The sequence below is a fragment of the Chelmon rostratus genome, chromosome 6 (assembly GCF_017976325.1).
Source record: "Chelmon rostratus isolate fCheRos1 chromosome 6, fCheRos1.pri, whole genome shotgun sequence".
In the NCBI taxonomy this organism is placed as follows: domain Eukaryota; kingdom Metazoa; phylum Chordata; class Actinopteri; order Chaetodontiformes; family Chaetodontidae; genus Chelmon; species Chelmon rostratus.
In genome coordinates this window covers 21048905-21071843 of record NC_055663.1, presented here as the reverse complement: position 1 = coordinate 21071843, position 22939 = coordinate 21048905, and the positions used below count along the sequence as shown (strand labels likewise).

General features: G+C 41.9%; 1 protein-coding gene across 1 annotated transcript; it reads right to left on the bottom strand.

Annotated features, from left to right (window-relative positions):
- Positions 1-3840: 3840 nt before the first annotated feature.
- On the bottom strand, positions 3841-5590 carry LOC121608329 (SLAM family member 6-like). Its single transcript, XM_041939577.1, has one exon. The coding sequence runs from the start codon at positions 5463-5465 to the stop codon at positions 4449-4451; it is 1017 nt and encodes a 338-aa protein (XP_041795511.1). The 5' UTR covers positions 5466-5590; the 3' UTR covers positions 3841-4448.
- Between the last annotated feature and the right edge of the window lie 17349 nt (positions 5591-22939).

The following is a 22939-nucleotide window of genomic DNA, read 5'->3' as shown; positions in this document are numbered from 1 at the left end:
CCTTGTCATACCAACTTGTTCTCCCTGATGAACTCCGCCCTTTTGTACTCAAGAGCCTTCATGATGATATGGGCCACCTTGGAATCGATCGCACCCTTGATCTCGTCCGTGCACGGTTCTATTGGCCTAGGATGGCTGCGGACGTGGAACAAAAGATCAGGACCTGTGGCCGCTGTGTGCGAAGGAAAACCCTTCCTGAGAGGAGCGCACCGCTTGTCAGTATCACCACCTCACGTCCCCTCGAGTTACTCTGCATGGATTTCCTGAGCCTTGAACCTGACTCAAGGTGATAATTGTGAATTTGCCCCACAGAAAGCAGAGGCCACCACAGATTTCTCCTGTGACCTCAGCAAACCCATTCATGTTTTGATGAACTGTTGTTTCAGAAGTGCAGGCGTTAGCAAGGACTTTGCATCAAAACACAGAAATGAATCCAAAAACCTTTCAAGGCAATGTTCCTCTGTTATTTTTCTTCCTACGCCTTGTTAAAAACATTGGCTTTCTGCAACTTGGAGTCATCTATGAAGAAAATCATAAAATTGTTAGGCTGCAGATCAGAGATGTGCTGGAAGCCTGTTCGTCACGGGTTTTCATGGAATCAGCCTCTGCAGGAGTCTTCTTCCACCGTGTCACAGTAGACAACGATGGAGCATTTGGCAAGGGTGCAAGTAGCAGACTGAGAAACTGCTCTGCTAGGGAAATCCGGTAAAAAAAAAAAAATCCTTTCATAAACACAGATTCAACAAGCTGTCCTTGTGTAACCATGACAAAGACGCACACACTACACTCAAACTTTCCTAGGACAGGATGTGTTGTCATACAAGCTTTTCGGTTTACATTTTATTTCATCCGAAATGTCAGATGACCTCCTTTCCCAGAGGATACTAAGCCTGTGCAAAATTGATTTGAGCTACATGTAATACTCTTCAGGTTCTTTAAGGACTCGTACTGTACCAAAAGTCTTCTAGTCGGAGGGTCCTGGCTCCCATGATCTCCCATGATTCCAAGGTCTGTCCTGCTGATACTGGCACTGGAAAAAAATCCCTTCTACAGTACATCTCTTCAATTTTTATTTCCTTTCCTGGAACCTTTATTTTAACTTTAGTTTAAGACAGACTTAATATCCATAAATCAAAAAGGGTTGCACCAGTGGATGTGTTATAGGAACTGAATACCAAACCCAAAGATGGCGCCCGCTCACTTGAAAGAAAATTGCTCGCCTGGCGCATAAGCCAGAAAGGTTTTCTAGCTTCCACATTGTGCGGCCTATTGCACATGCAAATCAATGACTGCCCTGCTGGCCTCGCCCGCACGCTCATGTTCTTGGCCCATTGACTTTACATTGGGATGATGTCATGCAGATGAAATTCAGCTCGCTGTTTAGCTGCACAGCCTGCAACTTGATTGTTTTGTTTCACACTCACCTCTCTCATTGGATCATTTTCAGACACTATTTTCAGAAAAAAAAACTCAGTAAAGCCTTTGCTACACTACCTGCTCAGCACAGAGAGGTAGACGATGCTGATGAACAAACCGGAGACCAAAAACAGAGCTGCAAGAGAGTGAGACTTTCATTCATCAGGTTGACAGGAACATGACTCTGAAGAAAACGTTGCTACGTAACTCCTGGAAGTTCGCCATATAACCTGAAAAAGGTGATGAAAATCCGTGTTCACAGCCTGTTTCTGCTGCCCCCAAGTGGCCAAGAAAATAACATTTTGTTTGGCCTCCAAGAAACAGTTGTTCTCAGATGTTACGGTTCGGCTTGTGTTGCTACAATTACTCACATAAATCGATGCGATCTATGAACAGGCCAGATCGGAATCGTGAGATGTCAGAAAACTCGCGCGCACTGAGCATTGCTTTGTCCTCAGACATCCAGTGTCTGTGAGGTGCTAAATCCTGCTGAGGTCTGGAAAGTGGTTTATTCTGCCTCCATTAAAAATCAGTGCAGCCTGATTCCTCAGCAGATTTGTGAAATTGATTTGGTGTGTTGCAGACAGCCACAGACTGTGCAGAGCCAGCCCACAAATTGCATGTGTGGTGTGAAAAAAGTGTGTGAAACTAAGTGTGAGGTGCACAGATGGAGGAGAGCAAATAAATAGGACTGGTGTGTTGACAGATACAGTGAATTTGATTCCTAATGGGACATTTGAAAAGGGATTTAACACCATTTTAATACAATGATATATGTTCAGCAAGACCACAACCCAAGCTTTCTACCCATTTTCCACATTTAATGACTTTTAAAAGGTTTTAAAAGTCATTACATCTCTGTCTATTTTCAAGAATACTTGCAAAGTAATCGGCCACATTTTCAATAAATTGGGGACTGATTGGAGGATCGTGGCTTCAGCTAACTCATTACTTTGTGTGCTTTAAGTTTCAGGGAAAGGATTGAGGTCACAGAGTGCTAAGCTGGCTCAAGAATGCTAATAGGTCATAATCATCTGTGCATTTTCAGGCAAATCTGATGAAAAAGGCCACAGTGCTGGCTGACCTTTGATTTTCTGATTTGGTTTGTACTTTCCCCAGACTTGGCAGCCCGTGACAACGAGAGAACTGTAATAAGAATTATCTGACATGGGTATAAATACTTTCCATGGGTAATTGACCCTTTTCCTGGACACACACACTCCAAGATCAAAAGGGTATATCCTCTAGACTCCAAGAGCCACTGATTAAACACATTTCAGAAGTATTTCCCCTCCATTTGCAGGCTATATGAGATGTGTTTCATTAAGTTGTATCATGAAATGTAGCCCCCTGTGTGTGTGTACTGTATGTGAGAACACAGTATGCCTGTATATGTGCATGTGTGCTGTCCGTCTGTGTACATGGTGCACATTTTTAGCCGGTGAGGGGAAGTGACGAGGCGTGTTGCCCACCAAGTCTCAGCGTTTCTCAAGAAAGACTAATGGCATTGTTCCAGGAGCAGATACCAGCTTTGCTGCCAAATCCCTGCCGGCTGGACTGAAATTTCAGCCATGTAAAGAGAGCAGGAGTGGAGCAGGGCCTGACAAAAGATGACATTGGCTTGTAAGTTTTAGGCGATGACGCTCAGGGGGATTCCATTATGTGGCTGTCACACAGCATTAGGCGAGACAGCAAACACTTTCATGTGTGGATTACCATTTACCCATTGGAGATAATAGATATTTGCCTTAGCTAATCCATTCCTCTATTGATTTTTTTTCTCCCTTTAATAACTTCTTGCAAGCAAGCAAATTTTAATAAGTGCAAGAATGCTGACATGTAAGAAGCTGGAACAAAAGGCTGTGTTTGACACAGATAAGCTGCTTAATGTAGTTTTCCATACAAATATGAGCTATATGATCATCTTTGACAACCTCATTTATTTCAAACACAATATTGGTAAAAATATAGCGTGATTAGAGAAGAGCAAATTGTTAATTTTGAAAGATTACCATGTAGAGTGTATGTAATTAGCAGTGTAGCTGCTAAAAACAGTCTTCATTCGGTGAAATGCTTAAAATGAAGAATATGTCTTTGTTGTGACACATACAATAGTTCTCATATCATACCAATCAATATTTACAAAAACAGACTTATACACAGATATGTCACATCAATAAAAAAAAATTCTATAAATTTTGAAAAAAAGGGATGAAAACCAACATGAATCAGTCTGATATAAGCCTGATATAACTCTCTGTGCAATAGGCCGCCATAATCTTCCCAAAACTATTAAAAACACACCAGTGAGCCACGCTGTCACATGTTCCTTCATTACCATGAACACTGCCGCCGTAGTCTATTTCTGAGTTGATCTCACACACACTGCCAGAGCACCAAATACGTATTAATCCGCTGCTGAAATTAATTCCCAAATAAAGCACAATGTACTCAATTTATTGTGTTTTATAAATTATTTAGCTTTTTTTTTTTCTTTTTTCAAAAAGAAGCACAGTTGGAGCCAATGAGCCCGTGGCCGAGTGCCACGTTCAGGGTTCAGGAAGTTGGAAAGTATTGAAAGACAGAATGATGCTTTGTTGATTTTGGATTTTTCATGAGATGTGCTGATGATATGAAAAATGTATAATATCGCCGGCCTTACGCTTTTATGTATTATATCAACACTGTTATGCAAAAATCTCCTTTTTTGTCTGGAAATGCTAAAGTGAAAGTGACTTCATAATAAAACAGAGAACATCTCTAACGTTAACAGATCGGTTTTTAAATTCATCCCTCAGTTTCTTGTATCAAAAATGTGTACAACTCTTAACTCCACCACCATAACAGCTACATTTAAAACAGTAACCACAGAGATAAGCCATGATATCACATTCAATGCTGCTAAGAAAAATAAAGATATTGTTGCATCAAGTTTTCCCTCCCAAGCTCACTCAAGATTAAGCCAGCTGATTAACTAAAAACATTTCCTCTTGTCTTTGTTCCACTTCTTGCTCCAGGTCTTCATTCCGCATTCAGACGTTTGGCGTCTGGGGGCCCTTCGTCCTCGGTTTCGGCACCGGTGAAGGTCGAGGTTCTTCGGCAGCTGCCGAGAGCTGTGGAGGTGTGTTTTCAGTCGGAGCTTCAGGCAGACAAACGCTGTCGTAACAGGTTCTGGGTGAAGGCTCCGGGCTTGGGGTCGGAGAGTCCTCAGTCGCGTGCATAGTCTCATACTCTGGACTGATGGGGTCTGGCTCTCGTTTGCTTAGAGAAAGCATCCTGAGCTCCCCTTTATCCCTGACTCTGATCTGAGTTTTGTTGCGTCTGTGACAGCAACATAATGTGATGATGATGGTGAGCAAGAGCAGAATCAGACCTGCTCCTCCTGCGAGCACTGCCACAACGGTTTTGGATGCAAAACAAAGCAAAGTTGGTGGTGTTGGACTTTTACAGGTTGCGCGAACACTGTCACTCTTCTCTTTGCTGACTTTGTTTGCCACACTGCATGTAAAGTCCCTCTCCCCTTTCAGCTGTGCCAGTGATAGGCTCAGTTTTTGTCTTGTTTCGCTTGTTAAGGTATTTTCATCGAGCGTCCATGAAAACACCAAACCCTGAGGATTAGCTACATGGCAATTCAGATTAACAGCACTAGACTTGAAGTCACAGCTATATGTGAGCTGAGGTTTTGATACCTTGTCCATCAAACAGAGATTGCCAGTCCATGTTTTAGCCAGCGTACCATTGGGATGCAGCACATTTGCTTGGTAAGCACCTGCACTTAAGGGTTTTAGGTTCTTCAGCAAAAGCGATCCGGTTGCAGAGATGTCCCCTGGCTTTCCGACAGACACTCTGCCTTGCTGCCTGTAGAAAATAATTGTCTCATTATGTGTCCATCTCAGCACATGTGAGGTTGTCAGTCTGTCGTAGACAAAAGGCAAAGTCAGACTCTGCCCAACAGCAGCATAGAGCTCACATGTGTCCTTGTTTGCTGCTGAAAGGCTGATGAATCCTGACAGAATGGTAACTCCAAGTGTGGCAAGAAAACAAGCCATGATGCACAACTGATAGACCAAGCGTTCGAGTATCTCCTCAGGCCGTAATCTAATCTACTGATTAGAGTGAAAAGTAGATAAAGAAGCAGTCCTCTCAGGATTTGTTGTTATATTTGCAGCCAGACCAAAACCCGTCACATAGAAGTGAATCCTCAGCAGGAAGGAAACACTGTTAGTCAAGAGTCTACTTTCAGTTCTCTGAAGACGCCAAAGAAAAAAAGCTTTGTTGAAGTGTTGCAACCACCTTTTTCCGCTCACATGAATAAATGTGACTTATGTCGTAATTCGCTGCAGTGATTTCAAGCATGATCGCAAAACAATGGTGGTCAAAACATTTCTGAATGAGCCACAGAAACCACGTGAAGCTTGTTTAGCTGCTATTTTAAGAATGCCGTGTATATAAATAACTCTCAGCTGAGTATGTTCTACTACATTGTTCATCTTGCTTACAGAACATTTGAAATTCAAGTATAGGTTGCATGGAATTTATTTATTGATTTATTTAAGAAGCACGTACACTGTATACATAGAGTGAGGGGAAAAAAACAGCGTCAGGAGAAGGATTAATGTGTATGCATTTGTTGTCACCCTAATATAAAGAAAGAATCCAAAAGATCATAAAAAAAGCTTGAGCTAGAGGTTTGAGGATGTGACCACAGGCTGAGTCAGACAGAGTCAGAGGCATAACTGCCAAAACTCTGCCTGCCAGTCTAAATGGTGGCAGACCCATCCGGCACAGCGGCAGATGTCCATCTGTTGACTACACTTTGTAAGCCAGCGACTCAAACCCGCTGATACTATACTAAACATATAATATGTATTAACACCAGTGCATGAGAAATGCCAAAAAGGGTAAATACACCCTCAAATTCTGCTGGGACTCCTGCTGGACAGTCTGGTGGAGCCACTAGAAGCATGTTTATGGCCTCTTGAAGAGAGTCACTGTGTTGGAGCTGTGCGAGGAGAGGATCTCCTGCTGCGTGTGCCAATATAGAACCGCAGCCCTGCTGTTTGTTTGTGGTTAACATTAATGCTCTTCAGCCCTAAATATCTCACCTGACTCTGAATGTATCACAGTTATCGGTGGGCTCAGTGGTTGTGTTTACTGCCACTGAAGCAGAATAAATCTTGATGATGTGACGGCATCATTTTTGACATCGTCCTTCCAAAAAACACGGACGTGTAAGTCGTTTGTGCAAACAGTTTCTAAAGACCCAGATGTCTGTTTATTGTTAGGCGTCAGTCTCTAGCAGCCAGGAGACCGCTGTTCATATGTGAAGCAAAAAGTCAGCGTTGATTTATTTTAACTTTTGTACATAAGTTAACTTTACTTAACAGACATCACATACGTAGCACAACTTAACTCAAGTACGTAACTCAACTTACACAATTTGTCTAGTTATTTTCACACGTTATTGATAAAAATAATGTTTATTATTATTATTATTATTTCTAACCCAAATCTAACCAAACTGTGACAATTTCATAACATTAACCACATAATGGCGAAGGTCGCGGCCGTTCCTGGTACCCTCCAACAGTCATTGATGTCGTTTTGTTGTCTAGCTATGAGGACATGGTGTCGTTTTTCCTCTGGCGTTGATCAGGCTTGCTAACGCTAACCCTGCCCGCAGCTACAGCATGTACGAGATGCACAAACTGGGTTTTACAGTCCGCCAGTCGTTATACTTGAGAAAGAGTTGACTGGGGAGAGCTGAAACAAACTTTCAAATCCAAGCAAACTCATAAACTTCATTTTGAACAGAAAAAGCTCTCTTTGCACGCATGTGTTTTGTTGCTGAAATGAGCGAGTGCTGAAAAAAGCCGAGCATCTACTTTTGAAAGCCAAGGACGAACGAACTTTGAGCCAAACATGAGCGGAACAAGAACAAAGAAGAGAAAACAGGAACAAGTCACTTTTTTTCATTTACCACACAAACACAACTCCAGCGGGAGCTCAAGCTGCTCTGCATCTGCTGGCTAGCAACTGTTTGCTAACATGTTAGCACAACAACTCGATAAGCTGACGAGGTGTTTCTTTGTGTTCGTTTTGAATTCATTCTGCCCTCTAGTGGTTGAGAAAATCACACAATGCGACTTTAATTCTGCAAAAGCTAAACGATTTATAGGCCTGCTTTAACTTGACATTTACGCAGCCTGTTTTCCTACTCTGTGCTTATTTAAAACCCAGGCTGATGTCAAACTGCTGAAGTCAACATACTTTGAATGAACCAGGATCTGGAAGACATTACATGAATAACTCTGTCAGGTTATAACTGGGTTGGTGTGTGTTCTGCAAACAGGATGCAGCCAGCAGTACCCAGTATGATATTAATATAGTATATTAAGTTACTGAAATATCATGAAAGGCGTTTCAAGATTTATCATCAGACAGATATTTCCCTGCTGGCTTTTGCATTATTTATCCTGGTTATTGGTTTTTGCCTGTCAAAGAATACAAATGACTTTTATTTGTCTACTCTAAATTGGTTTAGTCAGGGCTGCCTTTCCTGATAAAGCAACTGAATAATGAGAGGCCTTCGTCTCATGTAAATATCCGTTGCAAATGCTTTTGTTCTGCTGCCTTCAGTTGAGCAGCTCAGCTATAGGGTTTGTGCATTTTGTAATTAGAGACGGTGGCCATGCTGTCATTTTCCTTTGGTTTTTAATTTGGTGACTAAGTTGGAATTTTTCATGTTATTAAATTTATGGCATTAAATTTAAAATTTGAAACGGACCCCAATCATGAAATCATCATCAAGTGAGCTTTCTGTAAATCCCCTACAGCATTTCCAGTAAACCAGAGTCATTGTTTAGTTCACATCTAAAAATACCCTTGTCATTCTATAATTCACGGCATCTCCAACCCTCGAAACTACTACGACGACTGTGTTGGCTGGTGCTACACTAGAATGAGTTCATTTTGCACCCCACAACTATAATTTCATGCAATTAGCGGTGATTCACAGTCTTTCTGTAACTCTCAGCACCTTCAAAGATACCCATAGCAAGAAGAACACCTGTTTCTTCTAGTTTCACCGTCATTACACTTTTTCCTACCCTGAGGGAATAGATTGATGTAAAATGTTAGCTATTCAGAGGGGGGCGTACTGAGAGCTGAATGCAATGAATTCCCTGTTACAAATGTTGTAAAGATTATATCTCCAAGAATTTTCCCTGCCAGCTCACGAATAGGCACATGTGCGTAAATGTGCATGCACGTGTGGTGCATAGAGGGGGAAAGAGCCGAGCAAACATATGGTACGCTTGTGTTTCATGTCATAGCTGACATGATCCAAAGGAGGTGCCTGTTCCCAACTCTCCACCTTTTTGATCACTGTCTGTAAGCAAAACTTACGCAGAGATGCAGTGAGGGCTGTCAGCTGGAACAGTTTACCGATCCAGCTTTTTAATTTCCCTGTTTCAGCACCTGCTGCAGTTGTGTCAGCACCACCAGCAAAAGATCAATACTTCAGGCCATTATGTAATGATCCAGCTGGTTCCCATTAATTGTACGCCTGTGGATCTCAATTCTCACAAAACAAACACCTTGCAGTAATAAAGCCAATTAAGGGGAAAATTGCTCTTCAGGAGACAAAGATGAACATTTCATTCATAGGAGGAGCTGAATAATGTTTCACATGCACGACGATTTCTAAGTATTGTTTTACTACTCTGTATTTGAGATTAAATTATAGTAATATGAGGTCAATGTTGAATTCCATCTTTAACTTAAGGGGAATTTGAATCCACATCTGATAAACCGTTGAGAAACTGTACCCATTTTCATACAGTATACATCCCCCTCCACTTCCTCCACTTTAATCGCATAGCAAGTGTTTCATTTCAGCTCCAGTGTGCTGGACTGGAGCCAAAACAATGAAAAGCATCACTGTCTTAATACTTACGCACAGTACAGAGATACATCCTAGACATTATTATGTGGGGACACTCATAGCGCCACTCTACACCCTGCAAATGTTTTTCCCATTCACAATCCAGTGAAACTGATGTTTGCACCTCATAGCTCCTCTTTAAAAATCTATTTAAATCATTAAAGACAAGAGACAGAATGACCATGATTATTTTTCTTGACAGAAAAATACATAATTAAGCTTCTTTAGTGGCATGATTTGCTCAATAGTATCTTTTTATTGTATAACAACACACAAGGTTGTCAGAGTGGAGGCTTCATATTTGTGATCATCTCCATCTGTTACCATATTAGAAGAAAACAACTGTCCTAATTGTGTTCATTTCTCCTCCTCTCATTCACTGTGTTTGCTGTCCTTGTCTCATCTGCAGCAGTATTTCCTCACGTCAGAGACGGAGAAGAGGAACCGAGCTGTGCTGAAGACAAACTTGTGTCTGATGACACAGTGACATAATGTGGCATCGTGCCTGATGTCAGAGGTTTCGCAAGACTTTCCGTGTTCGGTTCATTTATCGTTGTTTGAAAGCTCAGACCTGTGAGAGCGTGATGCAGGGCCCTTGTGACGAGCTTGCTATGAGTTATTATATCACAGCTGTAATATTAAAGCTGGTTGCTTCTTGGCAGGTTGATGAAAGTGTGCGGAGGTTTCGCAGCATAGTTAAAAGCTGAGAGTTTCACAGTAAATAAAAAGAAAGAGCTCAGTTCTCAGACACTGGAAGCACATATTGTTGGAGGCTTTAGGGGTAACAAAAGCTTGAGTTGACCTAATTATTATAAATGATGATCCAGGGCGTTCTGAATGTGCTTACTTAGCTTATGATGACTGCAGTCATAGCCAACGACAAAATGCTCCCCGTCAGTCACTATGATTATATGCAAACAGTACCCTGTGTGCCTGATGTCAAATTAAACCCAACCGTTTTATCATCCCTTTTGATCCCCTTCTGTAATATGCCCTCTTAATTGGCTACAAAGTAAGGTCTGAATAGACTGGGCATGGGTTAATTGGCCCTGGTTCCTGGTCCCTCAAGCTTTCAGGCAGGGAGCCCGTCTGCCCAGCTGATGTTTAATTCAGGGGCCCAGATGGAGGCGTAACAGCCTGGCTGTGAGATCCTCGACTCACACTTTCACCAGACGTGGCTGTGGCTCTTGATGGCCCCAGGGAATGAGGGGGCCTGGGCGGCCCCTCCTGCTATCCAAAGTCAATACGATCGAGGACAGTGATGTCACTCTGAGCCTAGTGCTTTCAACTGGATGGACAGATGCTGTCTACGGGCCACAGTCACACGTTTAAAACGTGCCGATTTGTGGTTTAAATATGTCTGAGTAAACTTTAAGCTATTGTCCAGGATAACATGGCAGGCTAGCACTAGCATGTTGCTGGCAAGCTAACACATTACCAGCCACAGTAGCTTGCCAACGTGTTAGCTCCGTCTCCAAGCTAAGCACCTGTTTCAAGAGGACATGCAAGTGAACTTCACTGTGCCACTTTCTGGTCTCCAGCAGCCACAGTCAAGACCTCAACATACTTTATGCTTTCTGTCAGTCAGCTGAAACAGAGGTTACCGAAGGCATCTTTTGTTTGCCTTATTTTACATTACAAAGTCCCATCATAGATTTACAACTTAACACATGGCCAGAACTGCTAATTTTCTGAATGGATGTGCATCAGAGCCAGATCAGCCAAAGTGAGCAGCGTTAATGATATGAGATGGTATTTTCTATGATTAACTTTTGATTGACAAGGTAAATGTCAGAGGTTATCTGACAAAAACACATGCATTAACATTAAGGTAAAAGAACCTCATTCGGTCTCATAGGTAATTCAGACCCGGCACCAGGATGAACTGACTGAGGGGGCTGTTTAAAATTGTGAGGACGCCATTGTTTTCCATAAAAAAGGTAATGATTTAGAAAGGCAAAAGGCTAAATCCAACAACAAGAGACTACTGTTTCAAAACCAAAGAATACGTTTATTTATCAGAGCACTGACATAAGAACATAGCACCAGCAGATCCCCAGGTATGTTTTGAAGTTATGAAAGATACTCTGTGGAAGTCAGGAGTGGGAGGCATGTGGAAACAGCTGTTGCATCTTGCAGCTCTCTCTTTGGCGCTCTCTCTCTCTCATTGGCTGCCGCTTCACTTCCCTGTCATTTCCCTTCTGTCTGTGGATTCATAAAGTTTGGGGCAAGAAATACAACTGAGAGGGCTAAGTGAGGGGTACACGGCGCCGGGCCCAAAGTAATCTCATCAACCTACAGTGTGTGCGCACAATAATCATATTAGCCCTTTCATTTACATAATCCTGCATAATCCCTCACACAGCTCTATCCCATTAACCTTGTCATTTTGTTTGGATTATGTGAGAACAGCAGTGTTAATGGACAAAAAGTTGATTCCCTTTGAATCCTGGTTGCTATGACTGAAGTTATAAACTAAGGAGGCCAAGGTAACTTCGATTCCATGTTTAGAAGAAGTAAATATCTGGTGTCTTTGTTCCTGGCAACCTCTGAAGTTAAATCCTTGCTTACCCCGGTGTCTTTCAGGCCTGCAGCACTGTCAGCTAAATCCAAAGGGAAATTGTGCATTCCCTGAAAATGTTTACCTCTTCCTTGGGCACCGTCCAGGAAAATTTCCTCTTTAAAAAAGATTTTCTGTCCATATGTAAAGCCTGCAGCTGCTGCAGCCTGTCCTGCTCTACTCAGGGTGAGTCAGTAGGTGTGTTGAAGTAGCATGGGAGATGTCAAGAGTCTCCTTCAGTCGTATTTGTTTCAGGAAGTGTGTGAGCAGGTCGCAGAGTACTGCTGTGTTTTTATTGACGCTGCAGGGGTTTCATGATGTCCGATACAAAATGAGCCCTTCATATCTTCCACACATCAGAGTTCTAACTCAAGAGAGGAATCTCTTCATACACACATACATCGTTTTATGTCTAATCATATCCTGCGTATCTCCGTTATACTTCCTTGCTCACATTACGTTCGAAAGGTTTCACAGATCACAAACACTGCAAGTCAAAGTCACTCCCACTGTTTCCCCAAAATGGTCACAGAGAGAAAAGCCAGACCTTTTCTTTTGACAGGGTTCAAGAGATCACAGTTTATATTTCCTCTTGCATTACATGGGTCTCTAAATTGTCTGGTTTTGGTGGTGGTGGGGGACACTGCGCTTCAAACACAATATAGGCTGGGGCTTATCATAGTTGACTGCTCTGGTGCCGCCACCGAGGAGGAAGCCGCTTATATCATCTTTGTTTTGCTCTGGCCCAGATGTTTTTGCTCACCGGGCTGACCAGCTATCTGCTGATGCTGAGGACCTTTGATGTGCGCAGGGAGGCTCTGCATACAGGGGAATCACTCTGGCACCGATGACCCCAAAACCTACCTCCCATCAGCCTGTTGGAGTTCAAGTTTAAACAACTCAGAAGGACTGTTTTTGTTCCTCTTTTCCTTTTTCAGGGGGCATCTGTTCTCTGGTGTCTCACTAGCCAATGAAAGCAGGATATTTAGGATAGGATATTAATGTGGGACATTATGTGACTGACCGTAAGATCTGGACATGAGCAGCTCTTCATTAAGTTCATGTGGCTGCGTATAATTACGTTAGAGAAGCTACATTCTTCACTAGTGTAGTTCATACCAAAACAATACCCCAACAATTACTTCCTTACCTGGTTTGTTACACAGAAACATCTGGGAAGTCGTCCTTGGAACTGTTTGGAAAAGGGCACTCACTTTCAAAAAAACTTGCCAGGTGATTGGATGAACCATCTATCACCATCTATCAACTTCAACCAATCAGATCCACAAACAGTATGATGCTGTAGTAGGAGTCTTCGCACTGCCGGACAGGAGAGCAGCAGAAACGTGTTTTACATGGAGAGAAACCTTCGGTGCCGTATCCGGTGCTGATTGATCCAAACCACTGTGGTTTGGCCACAATCACACAGCTCGAAGCCTGGCAGGATGAATTCTCGCTTGATCTCGTGCGATCATGGGAATCCAGCTGTCTCGTGAGGTAAATTAGTTGTCAGTTCGCATTGAAACAAGATTTGTAAGTCCTTTAAAACCAACTCTAGAAAATAAAGTTAAGTTTGTTCAACAGCTGGGGAGAATGAACCAACAGTTGTTTTCTGAGATTTCACAACAGATTATGTACATTTGTACTTGCCTGAAGGTTATCCTGTGGTCTGCACTTTGCTTTTATGACTAATGAACACTTAATCCTCCACAGATGGAGCATCCGACTTGTTCCAGGGCTTTTCCTTTTGTTTTCTCTTCGCCAACAATGCTGCCAAACCTGATCGTTATAATCAAGACCTTTCTCCTGATCAGCGATTTTGACTTGTGTTCCTTTCATCTCCCCTGTTTTCTTACTCTGCACTTTTTCTGAGTCTGAATCTAAACTAACACCTTAATTACTTTTGTTGAAACTGGGTTTTTCTTCTCTCTCTGCCTTCTCTCCTAATTATTGCAGCTTTGTTTACTTACACGTGACACTTTTTGACACGTGTTTGCTGCACAGTATCCACACAGATTGTTTGTTATCTGCCTGCAGATGAATGCTGACAGGCCGTGGAACTTAAAAAAAAAACAACTATCAGTGAAAGGTGGAGGTTTTGGATAAAAGCTGTGCAGGTAAATTGGGAAGCCTGTGATTAAACGCTTGTATTTCAGCTTAAGTGACTCTGTTGAACAAGCTAAAATACAGTGTGCGACAGACAGGCCAGAATAGACACAGTACTGGACCATAAATCACTGCACAGCTGCAGGTGAGAAATAGCAGCCTAAGTGCAATGAAAAATGGACAATTTCATCGTGTTGACAACCCACAAGAACACATTGTCAGTTTTATTTATTGTAAAGGTCTGCTGAAGTCAAGAGCTTGGGACTACTGCTTTGTCAATCCCATCAGCATTTAGCGGCGGTACTTTACAGAGCTTGTTCCGTCATTTTTAAGTTTGGAACGTGACACCATTTGTTGATATTTCTATAAACAGTGGAGTGCTGGGTCTTGGTGCTTTTTAAAATGGAAAGGCGATTAAAAGTGTTTTTTTCAGGCCGGCTTAAGCATACACACAATAAAACCTTTTATTTCATCCAGGTGGCCATCACTGCCATGAATCTTTATGTCCTATATCTTTTAACTTTCCCTTTCTTTTTTCAGTGAGCTTACAGGCAATGCTGAGCAAAACAGTTTGCAGTGTCATTAGTAAAAAGTTGTGTAATGAGTCACATCTGGTGGCTTGATTTCAAACACCTGCCCACTAATTAGGAGTGGAGTTTATAAAGAGGAGCAGTTGGCGGAGCCTGCTCTTCTCTGTGGGAGGTCTGGGACAGCATGAGCCTCACTTTTGATGGTGTCTAAAGATTTTTAGCTCTTAAGAGCTTCAAGTCTCTGAGAATCTGGAAAGGGACACGTGTTTAGTTAGAGTTAGTCATAGGTTAAGTCACTGCTGCAGATATACCTGCCACGAAACCATCTCAAACTCAAAGGTGTGCACAACGGTAGACCACAATCAAACCTGACCTAAGCCTGATGATTCCCGACAATGTATTGGCTCCAAGTAATATATGTTGCAATTAAACATGCATTGACCAGCCCATGCATTGGGGTCAGGTGAACTTACACAAACAAATGGAGCTAAATGCTGTGCATAGATGCACATGCTCCCTTGATCAGATTTAGATGAGAAGATTGATACCACTCTAGTTTGTGCATCAAGCATAGGAATGGAGCCAGCATGTTGGTTCTGCCCAAAGTTAAAAAAAAAAAACGCCATCCAGTACCTCTAGAGCTCACTAATTAACCCTTCATACCTTTTGTATCTGTACACAAACGGACGTGTAGAAATAAACACTTTTGGTTTTACAGGGAGTTTTCATGCTGTATTTCTTGGCGAACACTTTGACTTCCTGTAGTGCCCGAGGTTACCTGAAATCCTCACAGTAACGATAAGTCTGATAGCATGAGACAATATTTCTGTCTTTGATAGATTTTTAAAAGTTAACATTTTATAGTTGATTTTACAATTTAAATTGGTGAGAAAAGTTGCATCTAAGTGATAAATCTGCATGAACATGAGGTAAAAACTACTCAAGGCTCCAAATGGATAGAACTGAAAACAATGAAGCTTCAGGTGTGTGTAAAACAAAAACATAAGATATCACCAGCTGATCTGCATGGGTTGCTGTAGGAGGGATGTAGGCATCAGTAACTACGTAACTACATTCCACTGTGGAAGCATGAAGAATGGAGATCCATCAACTCACCTCCAAACAATGACGGTCAAGTTGCTGTGTGACAGCTGTGCTAGTAGCAGTGTAGTTTTGATGCAGGAGACTAGTTGAAGTCTGATTTGAGCGGCCAGAGAATCCGGACTGAAGCACATCTGTAGAAATCTGATTTAAATAGCATTTGCTGCGTTTGTGGCTTAAATCTGATTTGCACAAATCGCATTTCATGTGTTTTTTGCTGTCCAGACTAAAATCAATCTGGATATGCCAAAAAAAAAGGATGTGGGCTGGCAGTCTGAACAAGGACAAAAAGCCTGAATGCAATGAGTATACAGCCTTCACAGAGCTCCATTTCTGGCAAAGCCATGATCTACATCCATACGCCAGGCCGTCCATCAGTCTTCGCCCCTCACTTCTGCTTCCTCCTGGCTTGGATTAGCTCATATGAAGACAGGATGCCGTATTCTCCACCTTCTTTGAATAGCTTAAAGCCTTTGATGTGGGTTCAAATGTGAGAAACGATCAAGAGATCAAAAACCTACTCACATCCAAGAGGTAAAGCTGCTGGTCATGTCTGTCAGTCGAATCTGTCAGAGCAATAGAAAGGCTGTGTTCCGGGTTTGGTGATAAGGTTGCAGGGTTTTTGGCGAATGAGACTAGACTAGATAGCTTGTCTCGAGCGATAGTAGGGTGTGGCCCAAACTGATCAAATCCGTGCAAACAGTTATTTACATGCAAGAAATTCCTCAGAGAAGGGGATAAGCCAAAAGGAAACCAGCAATTCTGAACGTGATTGTTCTCCTCCCAGTGCTTTGAAGTGTTTGGCCAGTGTCTGCTCACGTCTTTAATGTGAGGACGACAAGGATGGAGCCTTTCCAGAGATTAGCCTGTATAAGATTCAACATCGTCCAGCCACCTCGATCTGTTTCACTGCTGAAAGACATACAGGCTTTCTTGGTTTTTGCTTTGGCAAACTGACAGAACAAGATGTCACATTTTGAATTTTCCATGTAATCAAACATGAAGGGGAAAAAAACAGACAGCTTTTTAAGGACATGATTACATGTTGCTGTAGGTTTTATTAAGTGTTTACCTTCAACCAAGGACATCTTTCTCTAGGGAATAAACCGTTTGAATGTTCACAGTGATGAGAAAACATCCTTTGACTCGATAGCACATTATCATCGGTCAGACAGTCATTTAAAAAGCTCCAGAAAATCCAAATTACTTTTCAGAAATGACTGCATGAAAATTGTGAAGCATTCCCAGAACTCAGATTCAGAGAAAACAGATTTGAGGATAATTAAATGCTGAGGTTGAGTTTGTCTAACACTGGGAACAAAAGACGATCTTCCTCCCTCATGCACTCTTGCCAAAATGTACACACAAACTTCACAAAAATGTATCTTGTCTTGAGTGGTGTATATTCTCAGAAAAGCTAATCTGGCTTTAAATACAGCTATATTTCATACATTTTTTTTATTTAATCACCAAACCCACAAAGAGAAGAGGCCTCCTGTAGAGTATGTCCTATCTATGCAGACCAGAGATTCATTTAACACAGAGCTTAACTTCAAATGATTGTTGGGAAGGATATGGTGGCCAGAAAGAAGAGGTCATCCTTTCTTTTCAGCCGTGACACTTTCATGTAGGTTAAAGAGCTTACAGCACCCTGGTATGGTGCCCTGCCCCTGGCAGCACAGACTTGGCTCTCTGTGGATACAAAGAGAGGCAGAAAGAGGGGATTTAATTTAATGCAGGAAGAAGGCCATTCTGTCAGTTACTTGTAATCCTTGTGCTCCTTAATTCATGGGTTTTAATCAGGCTGTAACATCAACCTTGCCAAACATTCCTTGAATACTGAAGCTCCTGTGTTTTGGTGGTGGGTAAAGTTAAAAGACAGACGAAGAGCCAGTTGGCTGCATAAATGGCGTGAAAGAGGATAGTTTGTTGGTCTTCAGCCCAACAGAAAAAAAGCAAGAACAGTAGGATTTCCCATTTGCCTCTTACAGAGCATGAATCAACTGCTTGCATGACCTGACGCATAAGGAATTAATTTGGCATTGGTTGCACTGGACTTGAATGCACCAACCACCCAGTATAGTCCCTGCAAATAGTGCATTCTAAAACATGCATTTCAAAAATGACACCTGCTAAATCAAAACAAAATAAATAAACCACACATGCAAGGGGTAATTTGGTAGACAGATGAGAACTCAGCTCTGCAGTAGTCAAAGTTTGGCCTGGTCACACCAGAAAGGTGAACAATGTGTTAAAATCTCGGCAACATAGTGACCACACACTGTGCAAGTAGGTGAACTAGCTGGGAGGCTAACTGTTAGCACACTCGCCAGCTGGGACATGCTACTGCAGAAAAAACAAGAGTGTGAATTCACTGCTTGCCAAAGTTGAACTTGAACATAAGAAATTGCGTAGATTTCGGCTTACCTATGAAAGCCAGTCCTCTTACTGCAGTGGTTCCATTGAAATGAACTGATTTGCCAGTAGAATTAAATTGGTGCTGCAGCAGTACAGGGACAGGCTTAAATATCAATGCAAGACACCAAAAACAGCGCCCCAGTTCCTATGACAAGCACTTGACTGCCCCTCTTCATAGTCACTCCAATGGGCAGAGCACAAAAAACTGAGTCCATGTCTGCACCAATAAACACCCTTAACACATTTTAACACAAAATAATGATGATTAAACCACCAGGTAGAAAACAAGAAGGCAATTTAGTCCTATCATAGACGTATACTCTGCACTGACAGAATGGTGGTGTTCTTAACAGCGCTGACATAGGAGCTTTGGCCTGCTGGGAGGAGGAGGTTTTGAGGCCCAGCAGGGGGAACATGGCTGGACTAGGACTGAACCCAGCCTCAGAGACTGGCCAGTTTGACATTAGGGAATACAGTAGAGGTGATTCACAGCGGCTCCAACCAGGACTCTGACTCTGGGGATGACGTCGCCAGTTCAGGCGAGGACAGGAGAGGCGTGAAGCAGATGAGGACAAGGTTAGGCTATCGGGCTACCGCCTCTTGAGGTTACAAAGTAGTGTTAAAGATGGGAGGGGCTGGGGATAGCTGATTAGCATGCTAACTTCAGTAGATACATCTGCAACACAACACACAGATCTCTATGACATAATGTGAAAAACTGCCATTTCTTCATAGTCTGTTGATCGTCAAATGAGGCAAATTCAAGAAAAGCCAACAACTCACTGACCCTGATGGGGCAGTGTAAAAGAGACAGATAACCTGAGTGCCAAATTGAACACAAAGCGTATTCCTGAATGTATTGCAGCCTTGTGTTGTGCCAGAGGGAGAAGAGGTAAATGGGAGAATTTCAAAGTGGGCTGTACCTACAAATCATGGAGATAGCGGGCGCAATTGTAAATCTTGTCGATGAGAGTTTAGAAATGCGGCTCCATTTGCCCTGCAGTGGAATGCAGCATTCTCCGATAAGAGTGAGGTCTCTCTGTAAAGCCTGAACATGCCATGGGGGCAGAGGCCTTGGAACCACTGCTGATCTAATGATATGCTACACTTTTACTTTGCATGTCTGCCAAAAGCGAGAGAGAGGGGCAGGGAAAGTATGAAAAGAGAAATCCCCTGTTTAGAAAAGCATTATTTAGAAACATCACTGCAGCATAACAGAATATTTCAGCCTAGAATAAAATGTATTTTACTAGAATTATTTGACTGAAATTGCAAAAGATCCCCAGTTAGTTTTGGAGTCAATTTTGGGTTGAGGTCACATCTTGGATCTCAAATGAAACTGTATGGGAACCATTTATAGTCAAAACCAATAAATTACAGAAAATGAATGAAATCCCTCTCTAATCTGGAATAATAATGAAATAAAGGCCAGCAATGGGTGTCATGTGACCTATCTCAGCGTCAGCAGCGGTTGCCAAGTATAGCTTACCGACCACAGGTAACATAGAGTTCAAGGATAATCTGGGGATAGCAGAGGTCTTATAAACTCTCAGCATGCTGTGTTTGTGATAACATTCCCAAAAGCCTTGACAAAATATCGCCTATGGTTCCAAAATCAGCCTGGAGCGATTGAGAGTAAATTGATGTTTTTCTTTGGACAGTGTCGAAGACTACAGCTCTCAGGATACTCAAAATGCAATCAAATTTGGCATGTTTGTAAAGGCTTGCAAACTGTTGTCAGATACTACGCTGCAAGCTAATGCCTCTGCACTCACCGTGACTCAAGCCCTTTCCATGTGGTGGTGTCCACGGCAGACAGCGGAGCCTGCGAGGTGAGCAGTGCGACAGGGCTCTGCGAAAATGTGTTCTGCTGACTAACCTGCGTGCATTGTGGCATTCAATGCTAAATGCTCGTTTTGGTTAGAAACCCACTGGTTTACTTGTGGGAACACAGCAAATTTGGTTTCAAATTGAGCATACTGCGAGCATAATAGGATGTTTTATTTGAATGTTTTTGACCCCATTTATTCATACTCAGTGACCTTTTCAGTCTGTAGGTTAGACAGCTGATGTTTACAGGCATTTGTGCACCTGCCTTCATGTAAAATGTTACTTTTAAATGAAAGCTGATCTTTTAACACACTGTTATCTGGCTGTGACTCTCCAAGCAAAGGACTTTTTGCTTTCATAGTTCCACATGAAAAAGTCATGTGACAGCAATTCTTTGGCTGCACAAAAGACAAATAGAAATAGATTTAAACAGAATTGCCCTTTGAGACGCAGCCTGTCAGGTTGTGCTCTTGGACTTGAGGTTTTTAGTTTCCAGTTGACTCAAAATGCCACTCAAGGATGGGATATGCTTGAAAGGAACCAGTGTACTGAAGTTCAAATCCTGCATGCTTGCTAACCTCCACACACCTGGCTAATTTCTGCATGAAATGGAAACTAACAAAAAGAGAGGTGTGGAAGGACTGGCTATCTCACATTGTTTGCCTCAATCTATTGCACCTAAAAACCCAGTTTCTCCTCATACATGACAACTACTGCAGGACAGACAGCAGTTGCCAATGAACCGCCGTCACAAAACATGCTATGTACCTTACATTTTGTCAAACTGTCAGCTTTTATGGCTTCTGTGGGAGAAGTGGGTAAAAATAGAGCTATTATTTACACACTCCCTGCCAGTCATCTCACAGTCTTTGAGTTTAACCCAAACACTTCGGTTCTGCTCACTGCCGATTTTTTTCCTCTTATATACAATGTAAGAGCTCAGTATGGGGATCAATGGTGCTCGGCCAGCTGAAAGCAATAACTCCAGAGCGAGTGAAAAACACTGCAGGGACTGAATAATTTCTGGCATAATCAGACCCAAACAGAGTGTTGTTGATTATGTCAGTGCTGCTTATTCACTGACAAACACTGCTGAGTTGGAGTTTTGTTGCGGCGACTCGCAGATTTACGAGACTACATACCTTACACAAGCATATTTAACAGAAGAAGCATGCGCTGTAAGCTGGCTGATTAGCAAGCAAATATGGCAGGATGTTTTGAACTCAACACAGCTGGTGGCAGTTTAAGATCCAGTCCAGTCTACTTTGCACAAACTAATCTTAAAGCTCAAAACATTAAAACAGATAGCAGAGTTTTTCCTGGGTTTCCAGCGTCCTGACCAGTGAATTAAGATTGAGAGCCGGCGCAACCCTGACCCTCACCACTCTGTAATAAAAGTCAACCGTTATCAGGCGCTCAATATAAGCTTGTCCCTGCGATCTTTCCACATCCCTGTTTACAGGTACACTGGCCCTGCTCTGACCTTGCAGACATTTGGTGAGTAACTCTAGTTAACATCAGGACCAGGGTCAAGAGGGGAGAAAAGAGCAGAAGGGTCAAAGGTCAGCCTGTTGATTTCATGCTCTTAATTTAGACTGTCACACACACATTATGACTGGAGACAACCAGAGAGTAAACTTTAAGTTGCCTTTGATTCTTTTTTCTGAACAAGGCCGAGAGTTGCCTGTGAGCCACAGTGTGTGTAACTGTAGCTTAAAACTAAGCAAAACAATCAGGTCACAAAGATGCTGAGATGAGGTACCTAATCTGAAACACTGATACATTAACTTCAGTGGTGGAAGTTTTCAGATCCTTTACTTCAGTAAAAGTACTAATACTACTCTTTGAAAATACTCCACTGCAGGTAAAAGTCCTGTATTCAAAACTTAAAGTAAAAGTTTTAAAGTATTATCTGGAAAATGTGCTTAAGGTATCAAAAGTAAAAGTAGTCATTGTCAGTGTTTTACTATTATATCTGATGTTTTTAGATTAGTATTACTGCTGCATTCAGGTGTATGTTGCATTTTACTGCTGCAGATGTGTAAGGTTGAGCTAATTTTAACTACTTTATTTACGGTTGGCTAGTTTCATCTGCAGCAATGCATCATATTCTATAAGATCATCATATATTTGCAGTGTCACTGTCCTGTGAGAACCATGTAACTTTCCATGAGATCAGAAAAACAGCCTCTTTTCAGCTCGGTAACAATGCGTTATCCCGTTAATGCACAAGTGTTTTAGAGTTTATTTAGCTTTAGTGAGTAGAAGGAGAAGTTTCTGAACACATAGAGGAACACTTAACCTTTTAGTTTATCATAAAAATTCCAATTCAACACATTTGGAGATAAGTGGTTTTCACTGGACAGTAAGTGTATAATCAATTTTAATATAAAAAGTGACTGAAGCTGTCAGACAAATGCATTTTGTAACAAAAAAAGTACAATACTTGAGTAAATGTACTTAGTTACATCCCACCACTGATTAGCTTTCACATGTATCTGCTACCTTGTGCTTTCCTCCACATACTGATATATAATATATAAAGATTCTGTGAGAGTGTGACATCTGAAGGTCTGAAGATCTGGAAGTGATGCATGTTTTTGCAAACTTCTAAAGCACAGAATTTGCCTCTCATTTAATTGCGTTTAAGATGGAAAACGTTTGGTCAAATTTCTCAGGAATGAAGGGAGGAGTGAATTCTGGGTGTATTTATTTCACACACAGGATGTACATGTCTGACAGATTCAGGAACAGTCATTGAACTCAAGCTGCAAGAGAAGGCAGAGCGCTCTCTGTATTCCACACAAACAGTTATTTTAAATCATTTTCACATAAAAAAAGTCTACGCTTTCCCTGTCATCTCTTTTCATTTTAATTTTAGGATATATCACTTCAAGGTTTACTTTTTGACGTTATGCAGCCTATTATCAGGCTGTGCATTGAAAGCATGCATTTGTAAAAGTCGACCATAACTCAAATGATCTTAATTCACTCTTCATAGTGACAGACAAGAAAGTCTCAACCTGGATTTAG

Excerpts from the sequence above, each read along its gene's own strand:
- LOC121608329 (XM_041939577.1), bottom strand. The coding sequence starts at position 5,465 with ATGGCTTGTTTTCTTGCCACACTTGGAGTTACCATTCTGTCAGGATTC.